A 22771-nucleotide genomic window follows, 5' to 3' on the forward strand; every position below is an offset into this window, starting at 1 on the left:
GGGGGGGGGGGGGCTGTGGCAAAGGCGCGCTTGGTTGTTGCTGTCGTGTGCTGAAGAGTGAACGAACGGCAGGTGCGCGCCCGATGAGGCAACGGCAACCTCAAGTGAAGGACAGGAGCACACACGCACACGCAGGAGCGACGGGAGAGGGAAACTGAGGGAGAGGTGTGCGCATGGAAGACTCGGAGCCCTGGAGAGCGCAGCGCAGTGAGCTGGCCTCCTCTTGCCCCAGGTCTCTGTTCGTTTTCGGTTTCCCCTGATGTCTTGGCGGCGACAGGGCTCGCGGAACGCCGTTACAGCTGCGTGTGAGGGGGCCATTCACCAATCACAACCCCCGCTTGCCCCGGACCTGCATCCCCTTCGCTTTTCCCGCTGCCATCAGCTGCACCTTTGCGCGAAGAATAAACATTTCCACCAGGCACACAACCACCAAACCACCGCATTTCAAAAAGCAGCGAATGCGCGGCCGGAGTGGACGCCCAAGGCTACCGCGACACCTTTCGCAATAGCAAGTGGCGTCGCAGAGCGGCAAGTCTCGGCTGATGTTCCCGTTTTAGAACTCACAGGCAGGTGACCCGATGATGCACGTCTTGCCTCGTTGGTGGAGCCGCCCGACGCAAATCACCACCTCCAGAAGCCCTTCGCCCATGACTACCACAGCTGCACCCCCTCAGTCTGCGGCGAACCACTGTTCTCGCCCGCTTCTAGGCGTAATGAGTGGAATCTCTCTGCTATTTCTGTTCGTATGTACATATATATATATATACTGCAGAACCTCACATTGATCGGAGAATCATCGTGGGCTGCATTTACAGTCGACTCCTCAAATAAAAATAACCCGGTCAGACCTCTAGTCGCCAAGATGCACGCTACTCTGACCCTGCCCTGACCGTTTCCTGCCAATTTACGAGCCTCGAATCGTGTCCTGCCAAACGGCAACGGCTGTGTCCGCTAAGTTGACAGTCGGCTCGGAAATTCCACCTCATCAAACTGTCGTCTCAACCTTCTCCCATGACTGCACACTGTCCTCCAGCTGTGGAGCGGCCACTTCATTCAAGGATACTCGCTGTATTCCTAACATCATCCCAACCAAACCACCCGGCACCCAATTTCCTACGATATCATAGGTCACGCTTCCTCTGCCTACTCGCCACACCCGCCGTGGATGCTTCTGCGTGAGTGCGTCAAAAACGGCGTTGTGCAGCTCTCGCAACGAGCTGCCCGTGCTGCTTGACTGGCTGAAGAGCCCTCTGCTGCGAGCCACGCGACTCTGGTTGACGTAGTTGGCTGCATAAAGCGCCCGTGCCGTCGTTGGCCACAGATTCGTCTTTGGACCGGCGATGGACTGAAGATGCTGTTTCCCTCCCACACTACTGCAATCAAACGTCCCCAGTTTGAATTGACAAACATCGATTCCTAGCGTGCCAAGCTCTCCCCGAAGAGACGCCGTGAACCCTTCCAGGGCGCTAACAATCGTGGTTTCGACGCTGTGAAACGGCGGTCGCAGTGACGCAACGATACTTGGTGTAAGCATCAAGACGCGCGCTTTGAACTCGCAAATTGTTGGTAGGAACGCTTGTGCTACTGCAACTGTGTTGAGCACTTTTGCATTCAATGCATCCGACCACAACTCTGGAGCAATCGTTTCGATGGGGCCAGATGGGAATACCAGGTCGGGTACTAGCACCAGTCCTCCAAAATGTAGGTTGTGTGGAGATGCGCCTGAGAATGCGATATGAGGCCTTAATAGTAGGTTGTTGAAGCGCTCCATTGCTTCTTGAGTACCAAGTACATTGGAGACATCCAAATGCAGCGGTCTGACATCGACTCTCGATTCGCCGTGCACCTGCTGTTCTTCTTCGACATCCGAGCAGACAATGTAAACGATGAACCCACGGCGTTCAAGGTCTAGCGATATCGACTTCGTCATGGGAGAGCACGGCGGGCCAGCCACCACAATGACCTCTCTCCTCGCACCATTGCTGGCTCTCCGTGCCCGCCGTTTCCTTGTGTGCTTCCTCCTCTCCCTCATCAGCAAGTATCCACCTGTCCCAAAAAACGCAGCGATGGCAGCGGTTAGCGCCCGGTTCCGTGAAACCCAGTCTTGCAGGCGGTGCACATATGTGGCGGACGCTGGAAGCGGGGGCGGGGATGGAGGAGCAGGCCGGGCATATTCAGGAAGCCAGTTCTCGGGCACACTTCTTTTGATGTAGGAAGCCACGGAAGCAAAATGTCGGTCGCTTGCGTCCCATATATTGCCTGTAAAATGCCTGATGTCGCTCGAATACTCTGCTAGCTTTCTAGTACTTTAGCACATATCAAGGAACATAAAAGGAGATTTAATCTCTTAAACTTTTGCTGGGTTCAAGGAGATTGCAACGGGATGCGAACATGTGTCATGCATTCGCCGCCAGAGGCCAACCCTTGGAGGAGACACAGCAAAAGAAACCAACGCGATAAAGAAACAGAGGCAAACTTACCACATCGAGGAAGTGCTGGTCGTCGCTCGTCATTATGACTCTCGCTGGTGGTAGATAGTGCTACAGAGCGTGGTGTTGAGCTCCTCCCTGGGCGGCGCAGTGGGGTAGCTGCAAGTTGTGTAGTGGCTTAAATCCGCCACCTGACTGAGAACATGCAACAGGAATCGGATCACCTCACCATTGATCTGAAATCAACATCTCAATTCCTATTTACTCTAGTATGGAAACATTCAACAGGAATTTAACAGCGCATCGAATAAGTGCTGAGAAGCCTCGAAAGGAATTCTCAGATAATCAGGCATCAGCATACGCCCTCGCCCGATAAGGCACAACCACCGCGCCTCGCCGCACACGTGATGCCGCATCTCCGCGAGACCCTGGAACCTCCGTCTCGTCCAAAGTCTGTAAGACCGCTGACGTGCAGCGGCGCCTCCTTCACCACCTTGCAGAAGAGTTCCGTAGATGCGAAGTCCGGCGCCTAGAGACTATTCTCTCTTTCATGATCGCTCCTCTAATATCGCCTTAGCTCATCGAGACCGCGTGAACATAGCTTACGTGGCCGGGGTTGCCTCTTCTTCTACGATTCCACAACCTTCTGCGCCGCTTCACGTCTCTGCATAGGTGTTCGAGTGATCTTTTAATCATAGCGATCTGCCGGTCCTTCACGCCATACATTTAGCGAGCAGGGTTCAACATCAACGTTATCAAGTACGCACACGTAGGAGTAACGGACCCGTAACACTAGGAAGTATCATCACCCATAGCAGGCACCATGAGGGAGATTGATGCGCATTTCGATGCGTATGAGCATCTGAAGCACCTCCCGAGGGAGCAAGAAGCTCTGATTATGCTCCGCAAGGCTGCATCTCTCGTCAAACCTATGATGAGAAAACGAGGCTGGAAAGTTGGCACTCTTGCAGAGTTTCTTCCAGACGAACCTCAACTCCTAGGTAAGGCTGATCTGCAAGCGTTTGACAGGCGGTACTAAGATATCTGTAGGCCTGAACATCAACCGAACAGAGAGAATCCTTATTCGGTTACGCTACCATCACGATTCACGACAATTTCTACCTATGGAGCAAGTTACTGATACCCTACTACACGAACTCTCACATATAGTATGGGGGCCCCACGACCATAATTTCAACAACCTCTGGAACGAACTCCGTGAAGAACACCAGTCCCTCGTCTCTAAAGGATATACCGGCGAAGGCTTCCTCTCACCAGGCCATAAGCTTGGTGGCAAGCGTATACCTCTCGATGAAATGCGAAGACAAGCTCGACTCGCTGCCGAAAAGCGGAAAGCCACCACAAATGCGAGCTCGGCTGGGCGTCGGTTAGGCGGAACGTCAGTCACCCGAGGAGTTGATATGCGAAAGATTATCGCAGATGCGGCAACGAGGAGGAACAGCATCACGAAGGGATGTGCGAGTGGAAGTGACCAAGCTGGGAAATTGGTGAACCAGGCTGAGAGGGGAGGTTTCCGGACCAAGGCTGGGGAGGACGATGCCAACGATGCTGCCATTGCACGAGCGCTGCAGGAGCTCATGGAAGAGGAGGAAATTCAAAAATTAGAACAGCTGTGCGCTCCAAACGGAGGAGGGGGCTTAGCATGGGATCGTGAGAATGGTCTCCAGTTCGACAGCAATCCTCCATCACGAACCTCATCGCCTGGCCTCCTTCCCCCGTCAAAACCCACGCCCTCCTCCCCAAGAGACCCGCCACTCAATTCTCAAGGACGACCACTGTCCCGCTTGGTCATGGGTAACTCTTCGAAGCCGAAACCCAAGGCCCCCATCCCGCCCGAATCACACCCAATATCCGAAGAAGCAAACTACCGTGACAAAATTCTACCGGATCCACCAGAAGAATCCCCCGCTCCAGTATCCACCGATCCCACAAAATGGGCTTGCCCACAATGCACACTCTTTAACTCGCTCGAATTCCTCTCATGTGAAGCATGCGGCTTAGAGCAACCTCCCCAGCCCATTCCACGAAATAAGCGTTACGGACCAGCAAATCTACCGCCTACCTTGCCTGCACCACCACCTGCGTCCGCGCTAAGAGGCCCAGCTGCAACTCCTTTTGAGCCTGCAAAAGGGAGAATAGGCTGGAATTGTTTGAATTGTGGAACATTCATGGAGAATCAGTGGTGGACGTGCTCGCTGTGTGGGACTATGAAGGCGGAGTCATAAGGCAAGGAAGAGAGTACTTTCATGATGTTATGACTTGGAGAGGGGCTTACTAGAGGGTGCGAGCACGACCCATAGATAGCGAAGGCATTGGCGCTTCACACATACCTGCATTTCATAATCCGCTCGGTAAGATAGATACCTTATTAGAGAAATGGCTTGGCATGTAGGTTAATGAATTTGCTATAGTGCTTCACACGATACTGAGGCCACTACAAAAATGACTTAATAGTTCATCATACTCCCAACCATTCTCCTCTGATACTTATCCACCACCTCTTGGCACCTGATCACCACCCCGGCTGCCAACACTCTCACTTTCTCATCCTCCTCACTCCCCGCTCCCAGTCCTTCGAATACTTGCCTCACCCACTCCTGCGTCTCCACCAATTCCTTTGCCTGCTCTGTTGCTAATCTCTCTTTATTCTCATTTGTCTCTAGCAGCATCAAGAACGCAAACAGCAGGGCCCCCAACACAGTCTTATCCCCCAAAGCAAATCCTCTTACAGAAAGCAGCAACTCCCAAAACTCGCGCGTCATCTGCGGAAGCGCAAGCGTATTTGGACCAGCCGTATTCATTAGAATCGCCAGGGTATGCAGATACGGAGGGAGTAGGTGAGGAGACGTGTAGAGATCACTTCTATGAGCTTGTGAGGAATGCGTGTTCATCCACCAACGCCCTGTAAGCGGGAAAAAGAAATTATCGGCCACAATTTGCGCCAGTGCATTGGGTATCGGTTTCTTCCGCCGCTTCTCCACTTCCATGCGTGAAGAGAAGGTTCGAACCTTGAGGATGTTGGGGCCGGTGAGATGGTCTGCGGCGCTAGCGGCTATTGGAGATAGGATCTGCTTTGCGAGCCCTTCTGTAATTTGGGCTACAGGGTCTGAATCGAGGGCGTATATATTGTGGAGGTGTGGCGGGAGTGTTTTGCTGGGGAAGGATGGAGTTGCGGGGACAAGGTCTTCAGTGGAAGAGTCTTTGCGACCAGCTAGTTCGCGGGCACTCAGACCGAGGGTTGTGAGTATGGCGATGCGTTGAGAGAGAGAGTAGTCACCGGAGAAGAAAGAACGAGCGAACCATTGTGCCATGGGCCCTGGTTTGGCGAGGAGAATGGCGATAAGAGCCCGTTGGCGCTCTTCGTTAAATTCAGGAAAATCAAAGGTATCGTTCAATCCAGTCATAACAGAGGCAAGTTCTTCAACGTGGTCGGTGACCTCACTGCCGAAGTTCGTTTTGCGCCGGATTAGGGACGCTGCTGTGGAAAGCGCAAGCTGATGGCGGTCGTAGTTCTCTTGATCACGAAGACCAGCCATTAGATCGCGAATGTAGGCCGGAGCCGTGAGTTTTTTCCGGTCCAGCATTTCTGGGTCGTCTCCGTCATCTTCAGGATCTGAATCAGGCTTCGCATAGGGTATGAGATCGTCGTCTTCGTCTTCTGGGTCGGAGAGGATTTCAACTATACGTGGACCATTAATCTCTGTGATGGTGGGCTTATCAGATGCTTTGACGGTGCCTTCGGTACTCGAAAGATATTTCCTCTGGTCAGGGCTCTTTTCTCTAGGTGCTGACATCAATTCTCGAGCTTTGAGATCTTTGATCGAGCCAATGCGGTCATCGACTTGAGTGAGCCGCTGGTACCATTTAGCTTCAACAGCCTCGTTGCCTTCTAAATCAAACTTGAGTTGCAACTCCGGCTTGTCAACGATTCGGGAGATAGCGGTACCAACTGCCATTCCTAAATAGCGAGCTCGGGGCGAAGATGCTCCGATCCGGTTTGACATTCCTGCTACGTGGTAACTTGATTTTGCCGTCATTGTTAGAAACATTGGTACAGATCGTTGGACATAGCCGCACGAGATAGCAAGGGTTTGAGCAAGGGCTACTTAGTTAGTCAAGACTAAGGGGAATATGAGAGTACTAACCTTCCTGCTGCAATACGGGAGTATGCTTAATATAGAAAGTATCTCCAAATAGTTTGAGACTCTTCTCCAAAGCATTTTGAAGTTTTTCTAATCGTTTTCAGCTCAGATAAGTAGAGAAACCGGGGGCGTATTTACCTTCATTCTGGGCTAATGCGGCAATCACGCTTCTACGGGCGGCAAGGGAATCATCTAGAACAGGTAGTGCAGAGCTGGTGAGCAGTAAAACGGTGTGGTCTTCCAGGGCCTCGTTGCCCTTGATGAGCTCGTGTACAATGGCAGCCGCAGCAGAGATGGCTGGTGAAGGTTTCAGGGGACTATCTTCTCGACTATCGATGATAGATGCCAAGTAATGTTTGGCTAGGAAGGAAATCGCGGAGTTGAGGTACTGGCGTTGCTCGTGAGCTCTCATCTTTGGCAAGAATTCTTTCAATATCATGCTTGACTCCGAGTTCACCATGGATAGCACTATGGAGGCAATAACACGATCTAGGTGGTCAGCACTCAATAAATTACGGACCATTTAGGAGACAAACCAGTGTACCCCAATGTCAGAGCTTTTCCACAAATGTCCACAACTGCAGACACTGATTCATCAAGAGCAATGTTGTCTCTCATAAGAGTAACCATGGTACGACCCAGCCATGAGGCATACTCTTTACCGTTTGCTAGCCACGATTCTTTTCGTGATATTCCCCTCTCTTTCAAAATATCTTCTGCTTGTGCTGCAGTTGACAGCAGTCTTCCTGAAGTAGTCTGTGCAACATACTCCCTCCACATCAACCTCTTCTGGATTGGATTTTGTGCATGGGCTTGGATGTCATCCCATATCTGACTCGAGGTTCGGTCTCCGTTTAAAATCTCTCCAAGAGCATCAAGTAAATCTTCTATGTGTACAGACGCATCTCGCGTCTGATCAACGGGTTTCCTCTTCCGACAATCATCAATCAAATGGCGAAATCGATTTAAGATTGCACCAAGACCGCTAGGATTCTGCAAGCACTTGACTAGCTGCTTCAAATTCCTGTTGTTGTCCTTGAAAATACGCCAATAGTCTGGAATGGTAGTCGTGACCAAGGTGTCGACAATCTGTGCTTGAAGAGGACCAGGGGTGATTAAACTAAATCCAGCTCTTTTAGATGATTCAACCGCAAAGTATCTAAGGATTTGGCCCACAGCGTCTAGGCTTGGTTGATCCTTCAGAAGTTTATAAGCTTCTTCTGGTGACTCTAAAGTTGGAACTTCGATGGCTGTACTACAGCTGTGAGGCGACCGGCTATTCCAAGATTCGGGCTCCTTAGGTCGTTTTACCGTGGTAGTGGAGATGGGAGTGAGGAAATCGCCCATGGTGCCGATTCCATATTCAGAGTCTGCCAGTTCCAAAGCTCCTAATCTGAGTGAGAGTGGGCAGAAATACTGAATAATGGCAAGTGAATGGTTTCGCAAAGCTGATGCCTTATCGATAGGCTAGCGTCTTGGCGTCGTGTTGTGGGTCTCTGTAGCTGCCTACTCGGGTTGTCACACTTAAGTTCTGCAACAGGACTCCTTCCACAACCATTCAAACATGGACGAGGCCCCAGCAGCGAGTCTTCCAAATGGCTCGGATGGCCAACGGACGCGATGGTAAATTCGGACCTCTCTTAGGCGTTTGGAAGACTAACTGTGCGCCGAAGGAAGTACCTGGACAACATCCTCAACCGACTTGGTCCTTTCACAGACCCAGATTGGGAGCATGGGGAGGCGGCTATCGAGGGTTTATCGAGAGCGAAGATACTGTATGTTTGCTTCTAATTAGGGAAATATTGTCCATGCCTAGCTAACAGACCCTAGTGTCATGTGAGCCTCGACAGTGACACCTGAAATCTAATCGAACTAACTTAGTGCAGCGGTGCAGGTGGATTAGGATGTGAGATTCTTAAAAGCCTTGCGCTCTCTGGTTTTCAAGATATTCACGTAATTGACATGGACACCATCGACGTATCGAACTTGAACCGGCAGTTCCTATTCCGCCAAGCTGATGTAGGAAAGTACAAGGCCGAGGTTGCCGCCAATTTCGTCGAGAAACGAGTTAAAGGCGCCAAAATTACGCCTTATTGCGGAAAGATCCAAGATAAGGATGAAGAGTACTACATGCAGTTTGCCATAATCGTGTGCGGTCTTGACAGCATCGAAGCTCGGCGTTGGATTAATGCTACTCTTGTTGGTATGGTCGACGAACAGAACCCGGATTCAATGAAACCATTGATCGATGGGGGGACAGAGGGATTTAAGGGTCAAGCGAGGGTTATCTTTCCAACTATGACCAGCTGCATTGAGTGTCAGCTAGACATGCACGCCCCCCGTGCTGCGGTTCCTCTGTGTACGCTTGCAACTATCCCCCGACAGCCACAACATTGCATCGAATGGGCTCACATCATCGCTTGGGAAGAGGAACGTAAGGACATTACCTTGGACAACGATGACCCAGAGCACATTACCTGGCTCTATCAGAAAGCACTCAAGCGCGCTCAGGAATTCAATATTCCAGGCGTCACTTACTCAATGACTCAAGGTGTCGTCAAAAATATTATTCCAGCCATCGCATCTACCAATGCCATCGTTGCTGCCAGCTGCTGCAATGAGGCTTTCAAGCTCGCCACGAACACCAACCCATTCCTAGGTTTCCCAGAAACAGACAACTATATGATGTATACGGGCGATGAGAGCATATATACATATACATTTCAGCACATGAAGAAGTCGGACTGCCCGGTTTGCGGCGACGATAGCATTGCACGGCCACTGCAGATTGATTCGAACTTCACCTTGCAGGAGTTCTTAGACAGCCTAGCAGAGCGGCCAGAATCGTTCGTTAAACCCCGGTGCCCTTGCTATTGCATGAACCTGCTGATGTTCTTTCTAGTCAACTCAAGAAACCAACAATTCGGACTGAGGAGAAGTCCTTGTACTATCAGTTTCCCCCGGATCTACGGCAACAGACGCAACCGAATCTCTCCAAGAAGATCTACGAGCTTGTTGAAAATGGCGAGGAAGTAGCTATCACAGATCCGGCATTCCCTCTTCAGTTCAAGTACAAGCTCATATTCAAGGACTAGGTGACGTCGGTCTGCGTGTATGAGATGGTGGTAAGTGGAAAGAAGACCAGCATTCTCTCGGCGTCACTGTGCTTGGGTCATATGAAGGCATTTTGAAGGATAGTGCAGAGCGCAATCATTGGAAAGGCAGGTCATAGGTGGCACTCACGTCTAAGCGACCAGAATACAATCCATGACCCATTACCCGGTTTGCGAATGGGGTGACATGGACGTTCTTGTTACAGATTGAACGTGCGCATATGCTACAAGTCTAGTGCTGTTCATAATGCTAGTAATCTCATACCCCGTGCATATTTTGTATACCTATAGTGTATTCCAGTCTTCCGGGTTTCTTCTTCTTCGGTGCCTCTCCCTTGAATAGCTCCTTCGAGGATTGTACGAGCTCTGTCACCGCAGTACTGCCCTTTGTGTATATGGGATGATAGGGCACCCTGTCCCACTCTTGCCTCTGCAACCTCAGTAAATGCTGCACCATCCCATTCGATAGTGTGTCCTCAAGTTTGTCATCCTGCTCTTCAACCCGCCCGGATGAGGATCCATCCTGATTTCTTTGCCGCATTTTTGGGCCCGACTCATTCCCACGGCCTACGGTTCGACCCTCACTTGATCTGGAGCCTTGCCGGGCGCGAAGATTAGGCCCAGGAGGGTTCGTACCGACCGCATTGCGGGTGATGCGGAGGGTTGAAGGTGCGCGAACCATTGTACCAGGCGGTGGACCAGAACCAAACTCTTTGCGGACCAGCGGCGGTGAGCCTGCAACGTATTGTTTTCGAATTAGGGGTCTGCTAGAGGATGAAGAGTCTTCTGCGCCCTCCGTAGATGGGTTGGAAGCATCGTCAACGGGCTGTCCGCTGGGGAAAATGCCTGCTGCGAGACCTCCTCGGCGTGAAAGGTCGGTGACTTGTCGAAAGGCATTAGCCGACCGTGTTCGGCGAGTCTCGCGGGGCGCTGAGGCATCTGGGCAGGAATCATTAGACAGTGTTCATTTTCGAGGTGATTTAATGTCCCTACTAGGTGAAGCTGGGGAGTCGCTTGAACAGCCTCCTTCAAGCCCTCGCGCGGAGGCATGAAAGTGGTGGGCAGTGCAATTTGCTATGGCTGTTACACCTCGTGTCAATGGACGCCGTATCGCGCCTATTGAGGGGCACATGTGTCGTTGATACATAGTTGTCGCTCAAGTTGAAGCTCCCTCGCCAAACTTTCGATCTGATCTCTCGAGGCTTGGCGCGACTTGGGTCTTGTTTTAACCGTGCGCGTCCACGTGAACAATCATTCACCGTCATCCTCTCACTCCAACTGTGATTTGCTTATCGTCTGATATTTTGTTTTCTTTAAGATCTAGCTCCTCTTAAACTTTCTCATCGGCGCCGTGTTGTCCCATCGCGTCTGTAAATAAACACCACAACACCCACTCCATATTCATCCACATTCGTCGCATACTCACTACTACCTACATTCCACCGTCAATTTCTCAATATTATTCTAAGGTGTCAGCCAACGTTCCACGCTCAGTATGCTGCGTCGCGCCCCGACCACTATCACCCTCACGGCTGCGGATGTCGAGCAGTTCGAGGCCAACCGTCAGCGCAAACTGTGGGAGAAGCAACAGGCTCAGCAGCAGGTCTCGTCCCCATCGGCCACCAGCTCTCAAAATGTCAAAGAAAAGAAGTCAAAGAATGGCGTAAACCTGTCTGCGAATGGCAAGAGCAAGAAGGACCGGATCATGGGGACGGGTAACTAGCTCTCTCCATGGTTCTTCAAGAGAATTGGTTTACTGCAGTAAGATCTCGTCGTATCTCTGACGAATTATCGATTACTTCGGCCACATATTTCGTTTCAACTATCTCGATAGAGTCTGGTGCTACGGGTCAATTCTCTATCGTCTCTTCGATCAAAGCTTGCGTTCCGGATCAATCAAACCAGTCTGATGGCTCAGATGATTTCTCCCTTGTCTCTCCCACCAATTCTTCCCTTACGGATGACTTGGTCAAATCTGACGGCTCGGGTGAGTTCTCTAATGTGTCCTTCAAGCCTGGTATTATGGACGAGAATGAATGGGCCAATGTTTCGGATACTTAAGATGACGCTTCACCCTCTGCCCCGAATCTCAACTAGGCACTTGGGCTGTTTGGATTTCTCTTTGGAGTCTAGTAAGCTCTTGCGGTCTCACAGTCTTGCTTTGTCCATCCAGGCTAACCTTGGCTCAGGTAGAAGCTAGGGTTTGGCTAGGATGCATCGGTTGTGTAGCGGTTTATTCTGGATCCCACCCACACTCAGAGTCATAGGCTCTTTGTCACGATAATCTTACACGTTTAACATTTACTGTTGCATGGGAGGTGTAGGTTTCTATTGCGCCTAATATTCCTCAATTTTTCTGACTGCAACCTGGGTTCTGCAATTCTTGGTACACACAAATGGGAACGACTTTAGATACCACACAGCTCAAGTCCTTTCGAACTGGCGTTGCCCATCTCCCCCATGGCACTCAACGTATCCCCCAATCTTCCCAATCCCCCAGTGTCTCAGAAATGTGCGAATGCCTTTAATTAGACATGATCCACGACTGAGTCCGCTATCTACCTCGCTCTCATATTCTATTCTTGGTGCGACACAGCACCGCTCGTGATATTCTGTCTCATATCGTGGGCAGTGGTCTTACTACTGCTAAATGCTTTCCCCCCGTGGTACCAGCTCACCCAGCACTGCACTCCCGAGAATTTCTTCGATGCGTTCAATTTCTTCATATTTCGGTTCCTACCCTCCCCACCAAGACTATGTCATGCTAAGGAGCTCCACGGGACCCAGACCCTCCTGTAGGTTTCGTGAAATACGTCCTCTACTCCATGGCAGCTTCAACAGGGTTGGTTAATAACACCTCTGATGATGCTTATCTCGACGTCTACCATACGAACATCTACCTGGCCATCGGTTAACGCGGCCGGAGTGTTAGGCTCGGAATTAAAAACGACATTCGCTGAAGGATTGGTTGTCTTAGACCTCACACACACATACCAGCTGGTTGCGGGGCATGGCCAACATTCTGGACCACTGGGCTTCGAGATTAGCGTGTTGAATGGGCCGTAGTACGCTCAGTAGTTTACGGCGTCGTAATGCCGGGGCCCCGTAAGTAGCTTAGTAGAATTTCAGAGCTGATGTAACAGTAGTTGACTCAAATTTGGCCGTATTTTAAACCTCAACGGGTGAGGCTTTCGATGGCCATACAAAGCTCACTATCGCAACTTTTCTGGGTGTTGAGTTTTCCAAATTAGTGGCTTTTTAGATCGTGTTTTAGCTCTCGAATCGCCAAGTGATGATTGACGAGTATAACCCGTAATTCACCCTTGGCGCCATACTGTGACTACGCCCCGTGCTGTTTTTTCCTAGTCTCTGTACGTAAGTAGTCCACATAAAATCCGTAGCGTAGTACGCTACGTTAAACACGCCGTTCAAGATTGACCACCAACGGGAAAATTGCTATGCGCTCTAGGTTTTCTTGAATCTTAAAGTCTCCGTTGCATGGATCGGGATGGGGAGATTGAGGACTCTGGCCAAATACAGATATCATGGAAAGCATCAACGAGAGGGCTTCCAACGGGGCGTACTACTGTCTATACAAAGTGAGCCATACCGGTCACATGTTTAGTACGAACGTACTCAGTTTGTGAGCTGCACCGTACATTTAATGATGCCATAGGTAAGGTACATAGCACCGGTCGTATTACCCTTTTAGTTTGCATAGCGGTTCTGGGGGGATAGGAGGGCTCTGGCGAGTAGAGCTAGAGGTGGATTATCTTGCCCTGCCGCGATTAGTCTTCAGCTATAGACAACGTACTACAGCAGGATGAGGCAAGAGACGCAGTGTTGAGGGCTCTTAACTTCTGCAGCCTAGGTAAGAGACTGCACAAAGCAGACAACAGACGTACCTGATCAATTAGATGAGGCCTGTAAGTATCTAAGATGTTTCGACTAGAGTACGGCGTATTTCAATTGAATTGTACTACTTGTACCGGCCACGTGAGCCGTAGCAACTACGACACATACACCTGCCTCTTATCCTCCCTGCCGTACGAACGTACGCAAAATCTTACGCGTACAAGTATCGGAATAGCCCAATCGCACAGTACTACGGTTCGTTGGAATCGCTGATCAACGACGCAACCCGCAGCAGAGCCGCTCTCCATATCACTGACGAATGCCTGGCTGACAGCCCTGTCAATCAGACCGCCGGGTGGAAAGGCATGAACCACAATACCGAGCATGGCGGAAACAAAGGTTGTGACTTAGACTTCACCGAAGACTATAATTACGGCAAAGGCTTTAATAAAAATAGCGGCAGATTCTACGAAACGGAATGGGCTGATGAATCAATCAAAATATGGTTTATCCCCTCGGCGCTTGCACCATACTCGTTCTCCGCTTCTTCCCCCCAACATTCTTGAAGCCCTTCCTCTAGTCGTCGTACCTAGAACCGCTCTAGCGCATCATTCTCAAGACCTTGTTCTTAATCATTTGGTGGCAAGTTCTTCAACCACACTAACGTCTTCAATACAACGTTTTGTGGAGGTTACGTTGGCGGTAACTTCAAAATAGGATACGACATAGCATATCCAAAGGTCGAGGGCTTGGGCACACGGGAGAGCTGGAAGATTTTTATAGCGAGCAATCCTGAGGCATTCACAGAAGTATATTAGATAATCAAAAGTCTAAGAGTTTGGGAAAAGGTTTCTGGATACGCTTTGTCGTAGAATACGGATGAGACGGCGGCTAAGAATGGAGCATTGTCCAGTTTGGATCAGATCCAGGCGTCCCGTTGACGGGCTCTCACTTCTAATGTTATCAACGAGCAAGGCGAGCTAGGCAAATTGGCATCTAATACGAAGGAAGACTTGGAAGTACTAGCTGGAGGTGACAAGTTGGAAGTGCCCGGGGCCGAAGCCATTCACTTGAAACCAGAGTATGGAGACGGCGCCGACGACATAGGAAACACAGAAACAATAAAGGCAGCGAAGCTAGTCTCAATCAATAGCGAGATCCCACATTAATCTCCAATCTATTGGGGGCAGAGAGACTTTATGATCTTGAAGCCATGAAAGCTATCGATCCAGGAGTCGGGGACGCCATGGTTCTGGAAACATTCGAACCTGTTCATGACCAACCTACGGTTGAAGAATTAAACGCATAAATTCCTCACGTAAAAAATGGGAGAAAATGCCTTCTTACCCGGTGTCGGCGCCTCCATCCACCCCTCAAACGGGATGTGAGGGTACTGAACAACTACCAACACTGAGCCACTAGGACTCCCAAGACAACGACTCCCAAACCCAACTTCTAGCGTTAGTAAGCGTAGTTATCTCACCTGTATCCTCGAAACCTAGAATCACACTTTAAGTTTCTGCTCTTGACTCCAAATATACTAGCAAAGAAGTGACCACTATATTTAGCCTCGTTGATGAATTTAATGAAGGGTCAATTAGTACGCTGGCTATCGCCATTAGCTCAAGGTGAGGGGCGGAACATTGCGGCAGGACGTCGACACCACTTACAATCCGGGGGTTCAAGACAGCACTCAGTATTTCAAGGGATTGAACGGAGAGACATTCGGAAGCCAAGAACATAATAGCAGTGAAAGTGCCCAAAGATCAGACTATTGGTAAAAGTTTCGTGCTACAATTAGCAGACCTGTTAAGCAATTCTGAAATTCACTGGGTGATGATGCGAAGAATCGGTTGCTGGCTTGGTTGGTGCAGCACTACCGGATATTATACGCTAAACGTATAATCGAGACCAAGGCCAATTCACAACTACCAGGCCCTTGAGATGAGGTTGAAGACGCTGAAAGAGATGTCATACATGCTGATGATATGTCTGATGCTGAGATCGAGGATGTTATTAACACACACTTCGGAGGGGCAATCAAGATACTAGCCTACGCCTAGGAGAATGCGGACACTAGCTCGAGTGAGTGAATCGTAGAGGCTCGCTTGCTGACTAAGTCGGGAATAGGTTCCTAAATGCGATCAATTCACCACCTGCGGAGTTAAATGAAGTCAATGGACCTATGGCCCGATAAATTGTGAAGGACAAGTAGGACTAAGAAATGAAGACGTGTTTTAGGACGTTGCATTCTTCAAGCCTTTACAAGTGTTGTATAGTATTGCTTTTTTATGTTTCAGTCCTAAGATAGAGGTCAGCTGCCGAGACTGCAGGCGGTTTGTTGAGCAAGGCACATTCTGTAGCAACGATGAATCTGGGTTCTTGATTAGATAGCTGTGATAGTAAAATATATTCTCAACTAAGTCGTGGTTTTGGATCTGGCGCGATTATAAGAGTCAAGGAGACTGGAATGAGATGTCAAAGACTGGACCAACATGCAGCATGTGCAAAAACATCCCTGAACACTTAAAGCTTATTTTGTTAGCCCAAACCAAGACCAACATGTTGGAAAAAGAAGCACGTTCACGGTGCCTTGAATGACGGTCCATGGCTCACAGCACGCTACCTAACGTGGCAAACGACGAATTTTGTACCTCCTTTCCGCAAATCTTGGTCCCTGGGCTCAAGTCTAATGATACGGAAAGGCGGTTGCACCTGCCGTGGTTTGTTTCACCTTCCGCGTTTTCGGAGCACTGGCCAAAAATGGCCGTCATGTCGCAATGTGGTGTGGTAGCCGAACCGCACGTCAACAACCCTCGTCGTGGGCTTACGATTAAGCTGCTGAGAACAGCAGGTCGGGGTTATGTCTCTCACCGAGGCACTGTTCCCTCTCAGCCGTCACTCAATTTCAGATGATTATTTTTGCTTTTTTGCATTCTCGGGTCGGAGCGTCTCCCCATTAGCAAAAGCCATGCATGTGGTTCAAAGAAGCCTAGGAAAAGAGCAAAGATCTCCTTGAGTGGCTGGACGTGCGCCGATTCGGTGAAGCTCGCGATTGTCAGGCTTGTCGCTGAGTGGCTGGAAGGAAAGAATGTGTGCCTCGTATCTTAAAATGACAGATGACGGGGTTGAATGTCGTTAACGTCGACGCGTCATCGAGTCAAGATGCTCTTCCAGAAGAGCGGGAGAACGCGATAAAAATGACATTTAATGCATGGGATAATCATGCGGCAAGAATTCCATAGTGGTGAGGGTTAGACAACGCCAGCGCTCAATCCAAAGCGATCTTGTTTGCACATGCGTTGAGTATGATGGAGGCTGTGTTCCTTGGTGCAGTAAAGACATTGTGTATCTGGGACGCGATGTAGCCGTGAAGCTACATGTATGTACGTCAAAGGAGTTGGCTATGGTGAGAGATATTTTGAAGGTCACTCCAAGAACAGTCAGCGAGTAGCTTGGGCTTCTCTTGCTGCAACGCTCGAGGGAACGCTACATTGTCGTGAGTACCAGTCTCCCATGATGGCTGACAGATAGCGTAAGGCAGTGCTTTGATAGAAGGTTAGAAGGCTGGAGGGAGTTTCTCAGATGAAATCTGTTCTGGTTCAAATGATGATTTAGGTTTCCAGAAGGGAGAACAAAGGTCCCACCTGTCAAACTTTGAAATGCAAGCGCAGGGGCTGAAATGAAAGTGAGCAACAGAGTTGCAGCATGAGGCAGACTAGCAGTGACACCCTTCTGAACGAGTTATAGTTGGAATCCTGCACACACTGCTGGGCACCTGAACGGAACGAGGTAAGGAACGGAACGGGAACCTTGGGGATGATGTCGACAAGGCTGCAGAAGTTCGCTTTGCAATTTAACTTTGCTTGTGATATATAGGTGTACATTAACAAGATATGAATGTTGGTGTTCATGTGAAGGACCTTTTCCATGTGCCCTAAATGCGTACATCAGCACCTAGTGTTGGTCGACGAGGAGCATGTGGGGAACCCTGTTAGAAGACCTGTTCACCCATGGCTCTACGATTGCTCTTCTTGAAAGGGTTACTGTCTCAAGTAAAGTCAAGCTCCAGCCTTAACCTAGGGCAGAGCTAAGTTGACGTGGCATGACTACGCGGAGATCAGTGACCATGAACGAGAACCTAATTTAGTCTAATTAGCCCCCTCTAGCTTTAAAAAAAAGAGTGGAGGTGACAGTGCCCAACAGGCTGGTCATGAGCAGCCCCAGAACTTTCAGAACAGCAGCTTCGAGTGTGGGAATTGGGTCGGGACGAGGATGAAGGGCTTCATTCCTTCCCACAATTCGAAGCATTGCTTGCATTGGACTTGGTGTCGGGGAAGTGACTTGAACAAGGGAGTCGATAACCTTAAGTTCCCCATGGTCGTCAAGTTCGTTGACACCCAACAAAGGCATTTATGCTTACTGCAACAGTTTACTATTGGAGGGGAAGGATAGATAGGTGCTCTGGATGAAATATCCAGTTCATTGACTCAAGCGTGGGTGTCTGCATGTTTCGAAAAATACCCCTTCGTGGAGTTCTTGGTGACGAATTGAAGACAGCGGATTCCTCAGTCGGAACTATATACGCCAGAGAGGAGGACTAATCGGAATAGCAAACACACTTCGTACAACGGGAAAGGAGGCCGTGCTACCAAAGCATAAGTTCCAGAGAGGAGTATTTTGCAGTGGTAACGTGTGCAAAATGGTGGAACGTGACCTCCGGATCCAGAAGGTCGGATGGGGATGCCGCTTCTCCAAAAATCTCCACAGGTAAGGCACCGCGTTTGAGACAAACGCGCGGGCTAGAGAGTAAAAGTTTGCTGCTTGCGCTGGCCCTCCCTAACTTGACGAAGCGACGTATCGATAGGGCGGACATTGACGACATTTTCCTACTCCTGAATATTTCACCCAAGAGAATTGGTGGGTGGTAGGCTCCAGCGCACCCCTATCATTGCGATCGAAAGTGGACTGTTGAGTAAGAGCAAGGAACGCATTTTGCATTTCGTAATGAGTTTGCACCACCCTGCCGGTCAGCATCTACTGGCCGCTTGACGAAATAGGGAAAGTGTCGGCACAAGAAGAAGGCATTTTCGAAATGTTGACCAACGACTTTTGGGTATCTTGCCCCGTTGCCCAAGAGCATAAGGAAACTTAGCGTATAAGACGAGGAGAACTCGGATCAGCGCAGGCTGCAGGAACCCATGCACGAAGAAGGATGCTCTCAATTTTCAAGGTTACTACTCAGGATTTATCCGTTTGGTGATGATGAATTGGCTCAAGGGCTCGTGAACTCGGGATGGAATATTCAGTGGACAAGGAAAGCACGAGATTGAGGAGAAGATAAGAGGCAACAGTAGAGAACAACCTCGCCGTCTCTCCAGAAGCCAACCTCGGGACATATTGTGGGACAGGTTTGCTAGGCCTAAATAGGTTACATCCCTTCATGCGTCCCCCCCACACACGAGACGCCCATCAACGGTCTGCTGTCCACTAAAAGCTTTGAAGTGCACCTGCAGCCGACTTCGACGCCAATCGACAAATCATGCGCGTCTCACGCGTCCGTTCGGCGTTTGGCGCTGCTTTCGACATGAAGAAGCAGAGCCCCCAGCCCGTCAGTGTTGCACGAATTTTGAAAAGTGAGCACAGTCTTTATCGAACCTGTGGAGGCGTAAGCCCACCACAGGGTCAATTCGCACGGCGAAAGGCGATCGGCGCATTTCCTGCGAGGCATCAATGTTCTGGAAGTCTAAACTCGCATCGGAGAAGCCCGTTCGTTGCGGATCACGCCTCTTCAATATTTTTACTAAGTTGGCTGCGCAGGCAGAACGATGTGGAACAACGAGGCACAGCAGCACACTGGACCCCTATGATATCTCTTTTTTGGACCTCTGTCCAATTCAAGAGTCCTCAAATATTGCTCAGCCCACGTGAGAAGCAATCATGGGTCCTCATTGGGGCTCTTCAACCAAGCTGAGCGCTGCGGAGGAGCCACTCACGGGAGCCTTTCCACCACTCAGCGCCCCGCATCGGCCATCGCTCGTGAAGAAGGATGAGCTCTCCTCTGCGAAGTATCGATTACCTCCTCATGACTGGCCCTGGAAACGACGATGAGATATCACAAAGTCTAGCGATCTGTCCTGTTCAAGCCGCAGTCGCGCGACCTGTCAGCAACAATTATCGCTGCCAAGCGATGTATAGCTGGGCATGATTTGCTGCCGTTCTTGGACCACAGGCCTGAGGCAGATGAGCATCATCGTTTCTTTTGGGTTCTACTCTCGCGTCACCTGCTACGCGCCAGACGACAACCAGGCGCTGAAAAGTGTGCGTGGAGCTGTCATGCCTTTGTGGATTGTGTCGCGCTTCTCTGTTGCGCAAATCATGGGCAATAGTGGATGCCTGTCGTTTAATCCCGACGGCTCCTCCGGCCACGCCAGCTCCGGCAAGTCTGTGTTCCTGGGCCCCCGTCCCTGCCTTGTCCCGCCACAAAAACGATCCCGGCCTCTCAGCAAGGTCTCCCTGTCCTTGGCCTTGCAAGGGGTTCTTTTAGCTCAACCGGCGCTGCGTGTACGCCCAAGTCATGGCGCACAAGTCTGCAGGGGGCAACTTGGTCTGATCGTGCTTGGATCGTCGCGCTCATTCACTGATGACCACCAAGCCGGTGCTCCAACCAGAATTCGACCTCTGGGCCCAGGTCCTCGACTAGCCGGGCATGCAGCCATGCTTCCGTGCCGTAGCGTGTCCATCTACATTACTGTACTGTGTCCCGCCGTCCTGCATTCCCTCGCGTTTGGACCTCCCTCGTGTGCCTTTTTGATACTGACCATATTTCTCAAACCTCATCCTCTCTTTACGCCATCTCAATCTTCGCACGCTTCGAACCAATCGAACCCGGCATTTTTATCTCGTTTTGTTTCTACACTGTCACAGTCCTTTCACCCTAACTTTCCTCGTCATTGACGGTTTCATCTTGTGCATGAATTAGCATCACTAGTAACTCTCACGTCCAATCCCATCACCACATATCCCAAATCAAGTACACATTCCACATTAGATACGGACATTGCTTGCACTACTGCACGCTCTTGTAGATCTGCGAACTCAAATCTATATATCGCCCTCACGCCGAAGTCCTGCTTACGCCTGAATCGTCCATGTTGAACTTTGGGTGGTCTTGAACGGGTCTGACACCGCTCACAACAATTACAAGGAGCTGGGAATGGCAAACCTTACTATATCATCACCACTTCGAGGGCTGTGCCCCGCTCCATTCTTCGATGCCACTAAATTCTCAAACGGAGGATGTAAGTGTTATTGTGGCTTTCAATGACGGAACGAGAGACTGATCGCAGTAGTTGTTGCAGGAAGATTCTGCGCTCCTGTTCCTCAGATAAAAGCAGACCTTGTGTGCTGTTTACCCTGTCCAGTGACAGATCTCCTCTATCCTCCAGGTGAGCTTCCCTCATGAGCGTCAATGTCAAATTCACTGACATAATATCATAGAATTCAAAACATGGTATAGAGTTGCAGAGGGATTGAACGTTGGTGGGCTTGTCGCTCTAGCTTTTCTCCTGCTCTCTTTCCTGTGTCTGCCTCCAGAGAAAACCAGGCGCCACTACCTGAGTTATTGCTTGATTATTGGCGCCATTCTTCTTGCCGTAAGTCGCAGAGCATTGTAGTAATACAGCGTTGCTGACATAGATATAGCTAGGCTTCGTAGTACCCTTTGGGGCAGAGCCTCCCCAGTGCTACGATGAGATCACACCAAATGACATGTTCTCTAACTTGACCTGTGCTTTTTCCGGCGCCTTTCTCATCTCTGGTGGCCTGGCCATAGACGTGTGGAGTGAGTATAAATTGTCGCAAGTATTCGGCGGGGCCACGCTAATGTCTTTCCCAGTCTTCATTCGTGCGCTATCGATGCATCTCCAGATTTGCTGGGATGTGATGCCAGGAAAGAAATTCTTCTATTGGGCGCAAGGCCTTGGTTGGGGGGTTATTGCAACTTTTTTTACCATCACCATCACCATTACGGGCGTATCCTTCAGGTTTGGGGATGTGTGCCACGTGAACTCGGCCAACTCTATGAAAGATTTTTGGGGGCCGCTGCTTGCGATTGCTGGTGCAGCAATGGTCGTACAACTCGCAACGTCAGTACAATCACGCCTTTGATCGTGATGTGCCTGTTAACAATCATGTAGCTTCACCTACTGCATCAAGGTCTACATCAAGAACATGTGGAGTGACGAGAAGACTGAGACCCAGAGCAGTGCTGGTCTTCCCTCGTATACAACCAGTGTCCGAACTCGCTCCGCACGGGTAGTCTACAGACGCGTACGCAAGGTTGTCTGGCTTCAATGGCGAGGTATCCTCATTGTTGTTTTTATTCTCGTAGACGTCATCTTTTTCTCCGTCGTATTTGTCTACCTTAATTCGGTCGAAACACATGTCGTCAACGACGTAGACAAGGCAATGCCCTACTTGCTTTGTCTAATTTCGAATGCGGCAAAGATCGAAAAATGCTTCGCGCTCGGTCAGGAACTATTCGTCAATCAGTCAACTGTCATTGCCATATTAATGATGCTTTCTGTAAGTCCGATGTTTGTTTTAAGACTACATTCAACCATGCTGACAATGACCACAAGGTTGCGGGTTTGCAATGTTTCATCCTTTTAGCACGAGCATCCATGTTTCCCGCCTGGTGGGAATTCATACGGTCAAAATTCAGCTCAAAGCGGGAATTCGTCTCTTTAGATGCTAAGGCGTATACCACTGATGCCCGCAACTTCGAGTTGATGAAAGTCGCAACCAGCCCCACGAAAGCCCCCGAGAGCGCAGTCACTAGCCCTAGTAGCCCCGGCGCGGACTTTGATCCTTACCGACGGTCATTAACAGATACTCCTGATTACTTTGGAAAGGAGGTTCAACGAGAGTACCGGAGTCCAACCTTGTCCTTCTCGACACCGCGGGCACCATCGCAGGCAGCAATGCGTGTTGAGTGGGATCCAAGAGCAACCCATGCAAGGGGAGGATTGGGTTTTCACCCTCCAGCCACTGAAGATGAGGATGGGATGAAAAACAGAATATGAGCATTAATATGCCTTCATTTGTCATAAGATTTGAAAAGCTATTGCAAACGCATGAAAAAATAGGAGTCCTCACTGGGATCAAAAGCGTGCCTGAGACTTCCGAAGGGAATAACCATGAGCTCGGC

General features: G+C 50.0%; 10 protein-coding genes across 10 annotated transcripts; 5 read left to right on the plus strand and 5 right to left on the minus strand.

The window, feature by feature from the left end:
- The first annotated feature begins 512 nt into the window (after nt 1–512).
- Nucleotides 513–885, plus strand: BDR25DRAFT_58384 (uncharacterized protein). The gene has a single exon (XM_033698782.1). The coding sequence runs from the start codon at nt 579–581 to the stop codon at nt 783–785; it is 207 nt and encodes a 68-aa protein (XP_033545023.1). The 5' UTR covers nt 513–578; the 3' UTR covers nt 786–885.
- Nucleotides 712–2718, minus strand: BDR25DRAFT_290853 (DUF1776-domain-containing protein). Its single transcript, XM_033688546.1, has 2 exons — nt 2481–2718; nt 712–2296 (listed from the first exon to the last, which is right to left on the minus strand). The coding sequence occupies exons 1-2, from the start codon at nt 2511–2513 to the stop codon at nt 986–988; spliced, it is 1344 nt and encodes a 447-aa protein (XP_033545024.1). The 5' UTR covers nt 2514–2718; the 3' UTR covers nt 712–985.
- Nucleotides 2719–3252: 534 nt separating this feature from the next.
- BDR25DRAFT_316310 (WLM-domain-containing protein) lies at nt 3253–4675 on the plus strand (the record flags this gene model as incomplete). Its single annotated transcript, XM_033691590.1, has 2 exons — nt 3253–3430; nt 3480–4675. 2 exons carry the CDS (start codon nt 3253–3255, stop codon nt 4673–4675), a joined length of 1374 nt encoding a protein of 457 aa, XP_033545025.1.
- Nucleotides 4676–4879: 204 nt separating this feature from the next.
- Nucleotides 4880–7975, minus strand: BDR25DRAFT_290857 (uncharacterized protein). Its single transcript, XM_033688547.1, has 4 exons — nt 7129–7975; nt 6731–7081; nt 6596–6682; nt 4880–6552 (listed from the first exon to the last, which is right to left on the minus strand). Exons 1-4 carry the CDS (start codon nt 7937–7939, stop codon nt 4898–4900), a joined length of 2904 nt encoding a protein of 967 aa, XP_033545026.1. The 5' UTR covers nt 7940–7975; the 3' UTR covers nt 4880–4897.
- A 154-nt stretch (nt 7976–8129) lies between these two features.
- BDR25DRAFT_305177 (uncharacterized protein) lies at nt 8130–9972 on the plus strand. Its single transcript, XM_033690359.1, has 5 exons — nt 8130–8215; nt 8266–8367; nt 8423–8428; nt 8479–9438; nt 9495–9972. Exons 1-5 carry the CDS (start codon nt 8157–8159, stop codon nt 9685–9687), a joined length of 1320 nt encoding a protein of 439 aa, XP_033545027.1. The 5' UTR covers nt 8130–8156; the 3' UTR covers nt 9688–9972.
- Nucleotides 9873–10852, minus strand: BDR25DRAFT_290863 (uncharacterized protein; the record flags this gene model as incomplete). Its single annotated transcript, XM_033688548.1, has 2 exons — nt 9873–10644; nt 10699–10852. 2 exons carry the CDS (start codon nt 10850–10852, stop codon nt 9965–9967), a joined length of 834 nt encoding a protein of 277 aa, XP_033545028.1. The 3' UTR covers nt 9873–9964.
- A 348-nt stretch (nt 10853–11200) lies between these two features.
- Nucleotides 11201–11428, plus strand: BDR25DRAFT_232635 (uncharacterized protein; the record flags this gene model as incomplete). Its single annotated transcript, XM_033685415.1, has 1 exon — nt 11201–11428. One exon carries the CDS (start codon nt 11201–11203, stop codon nt 11426–11428), a length of 228 nt encoding a protein of 75 aa, XP_033545029.1.
- A 3329-nt stretch (nt 11429–14757) lies between these two features.
- On the minus strand, nt 14758–16076 carry BDR25DRAFT_357933 (uncharacterized protein; the record flags this gene model as incomplete). Its single annotated transcript, XM_033695869.1, has 13 exons — nt 14758–14780; nt 14804–14828; nt 14879–15012; nt 15044–15050; nt 15117–15252; nt 15284–15331; nt 15391–15416; nt 15473–15586; nt 15638–15675; nt 15714–15777; nt 15889–15917; nt 15981–16025; nt 16052–16076. The coding sequence occupies 13 exons, from the start codon at nt 16074–16076 to the stop codon at nt 14758–14760; spliced, it is 714 nt and encodes a 237-aa protein (XP_033545030.1).
- A 1364-nt stretch (nt 16077–17440) lies between these two features.
- On the minus strand, nt 17441–18096 carry BDR25DRAFT_305180 (uncharacterized protein). Its single transcript, XM_033690360.1, has one exon. It carries the CDS (start codon nt 17971–17973, stop codon nt 17716–17718), a length of 258 nt encoding a protein of 85 aa, XP_033545031.1. The 5' UTR covers nt 17974–18096; the 3' UTR covers nt 17441–17715.
- Nucleotides 18097–20776: 2680 nt separating this feature from the next.
- On the plus strand, nt 20777–22646 carry BDR25DRAFT_326955 (uncharacterized protein; the record flags this gene model as incomplete). Its single annotated transcript, XM_033692309.1, has 7 exons — nt 20777–20861; nt 20913–21008; nt 21061–21215; nt 21265–21403; nt 21458–21707; nt 21759–22146; nt 22203–22646. 7 exons carry the CDS (start codon nt 20777–20779, stop codon nt 22644–22646), a joined length of 1557 nt encoding a protein of 518 aa, XP_033545032.1.
- Between the last annotated feature and the right edge of the window lie 125 nt (nt 22647–22771).

The sequence above is a fragment of the Lindgomyces ingoldianus genome, assembly GCF_010093535.1.
Source record: "Lindgomyces ingoldianus strain ATCC 200398 unplaced genomic scaffold BDR25scaffold_26, whole genome shotgun sequence".
Lineage (NCBI taxonomy): Eukaryota > Fungi > Ascomycota > Dothideomycetes > Pleosporales > Lindgomycetaceae > Lindgomyces > Lindgomyces ingoldianus.

What these genes read in the sequence shown, in the direction of transcription:
- BDR25DRAFT_58384 (XM_033698782.1), top strand. Translation starts at nt 579, where the DNA reads ATGATGCACGTCTTGCCTCGTTGGTGGAGCCGCCCGACGCAAATCACC.
- BDR25DRAFT_290853 (XM_033688546.1), bottom strand. Translation starts at nt 2,513, where the DNA reads ATGACGAGCGACGACCAGCACTTCCTCGATGTG. An exon ending in ACCAGCACTTCCTCGATGTG is followed by an intron (nt 2,297 to 2,480) that starts GTAAGTTTGCCT and finishes AGTACTAGAAAG; the next exon opens with CTAGCAGAGTATTCGAGCGA.
- BDR25DRAFT_290857 (XM_033688547.1), bottom strand. Translation starts at nt 7,939, where the DNA reads ATGGGCGATTTCCTCACTCCCATCTCCACTACCACGGTAAAACGACCT. An exon ending in CGCATTAGCCCAGAATGAAG is followed by an intron (nt 6,683 to 6,730) that starts GTAAATACGCCC and finishes GAAAACGATTAG; the next exon opens with AAAAACTTCAAAATGCTTTG. An exon ending in TCCCGTATTGCAGCAGGAAG is followed by an intron (nt 6,553 to 6,595) that starts GTTAGTACTCTC and finishes CTAACTAAGTAG; the next exon opens with CCCTTGCTCAAACCCTTGCT.
- BDR25DRAFT_305177 (XM_033690359.1), top strand. Translation starts at nt 8,157, where the DNA reads ATGGACGAGGCCCCAGCAGCGAGTCTTCCAAATGGCTCGGATGGCCAA. An exon ending in GATGGCCAACGGACGCGATG is followed by an intron (nt 8,216 to 8,265) that starts GTAAATTCGGAC and finishes TGTGCGCCGAAG; the next exon opens with GAAGTACCTGGACAACATCC. An exon ending in CTAGCAGAGCGGCCAGAATC is followed by an intron (nt 9,439 to 9,494) that starts GTTCGTTAAACC and finishes TGTTCTTTCTAG; the next exon opens with TCAACTCAAGAAACCAACAA.
- BDR25DRAFT_305180 (XM_033690360.1), bottom strand. Translation starts at nt 17,973, where the DNA reads ATGCCTTTGTTGGGTGTCAACGAACTTGACGACCATGGGGAACTTAAG.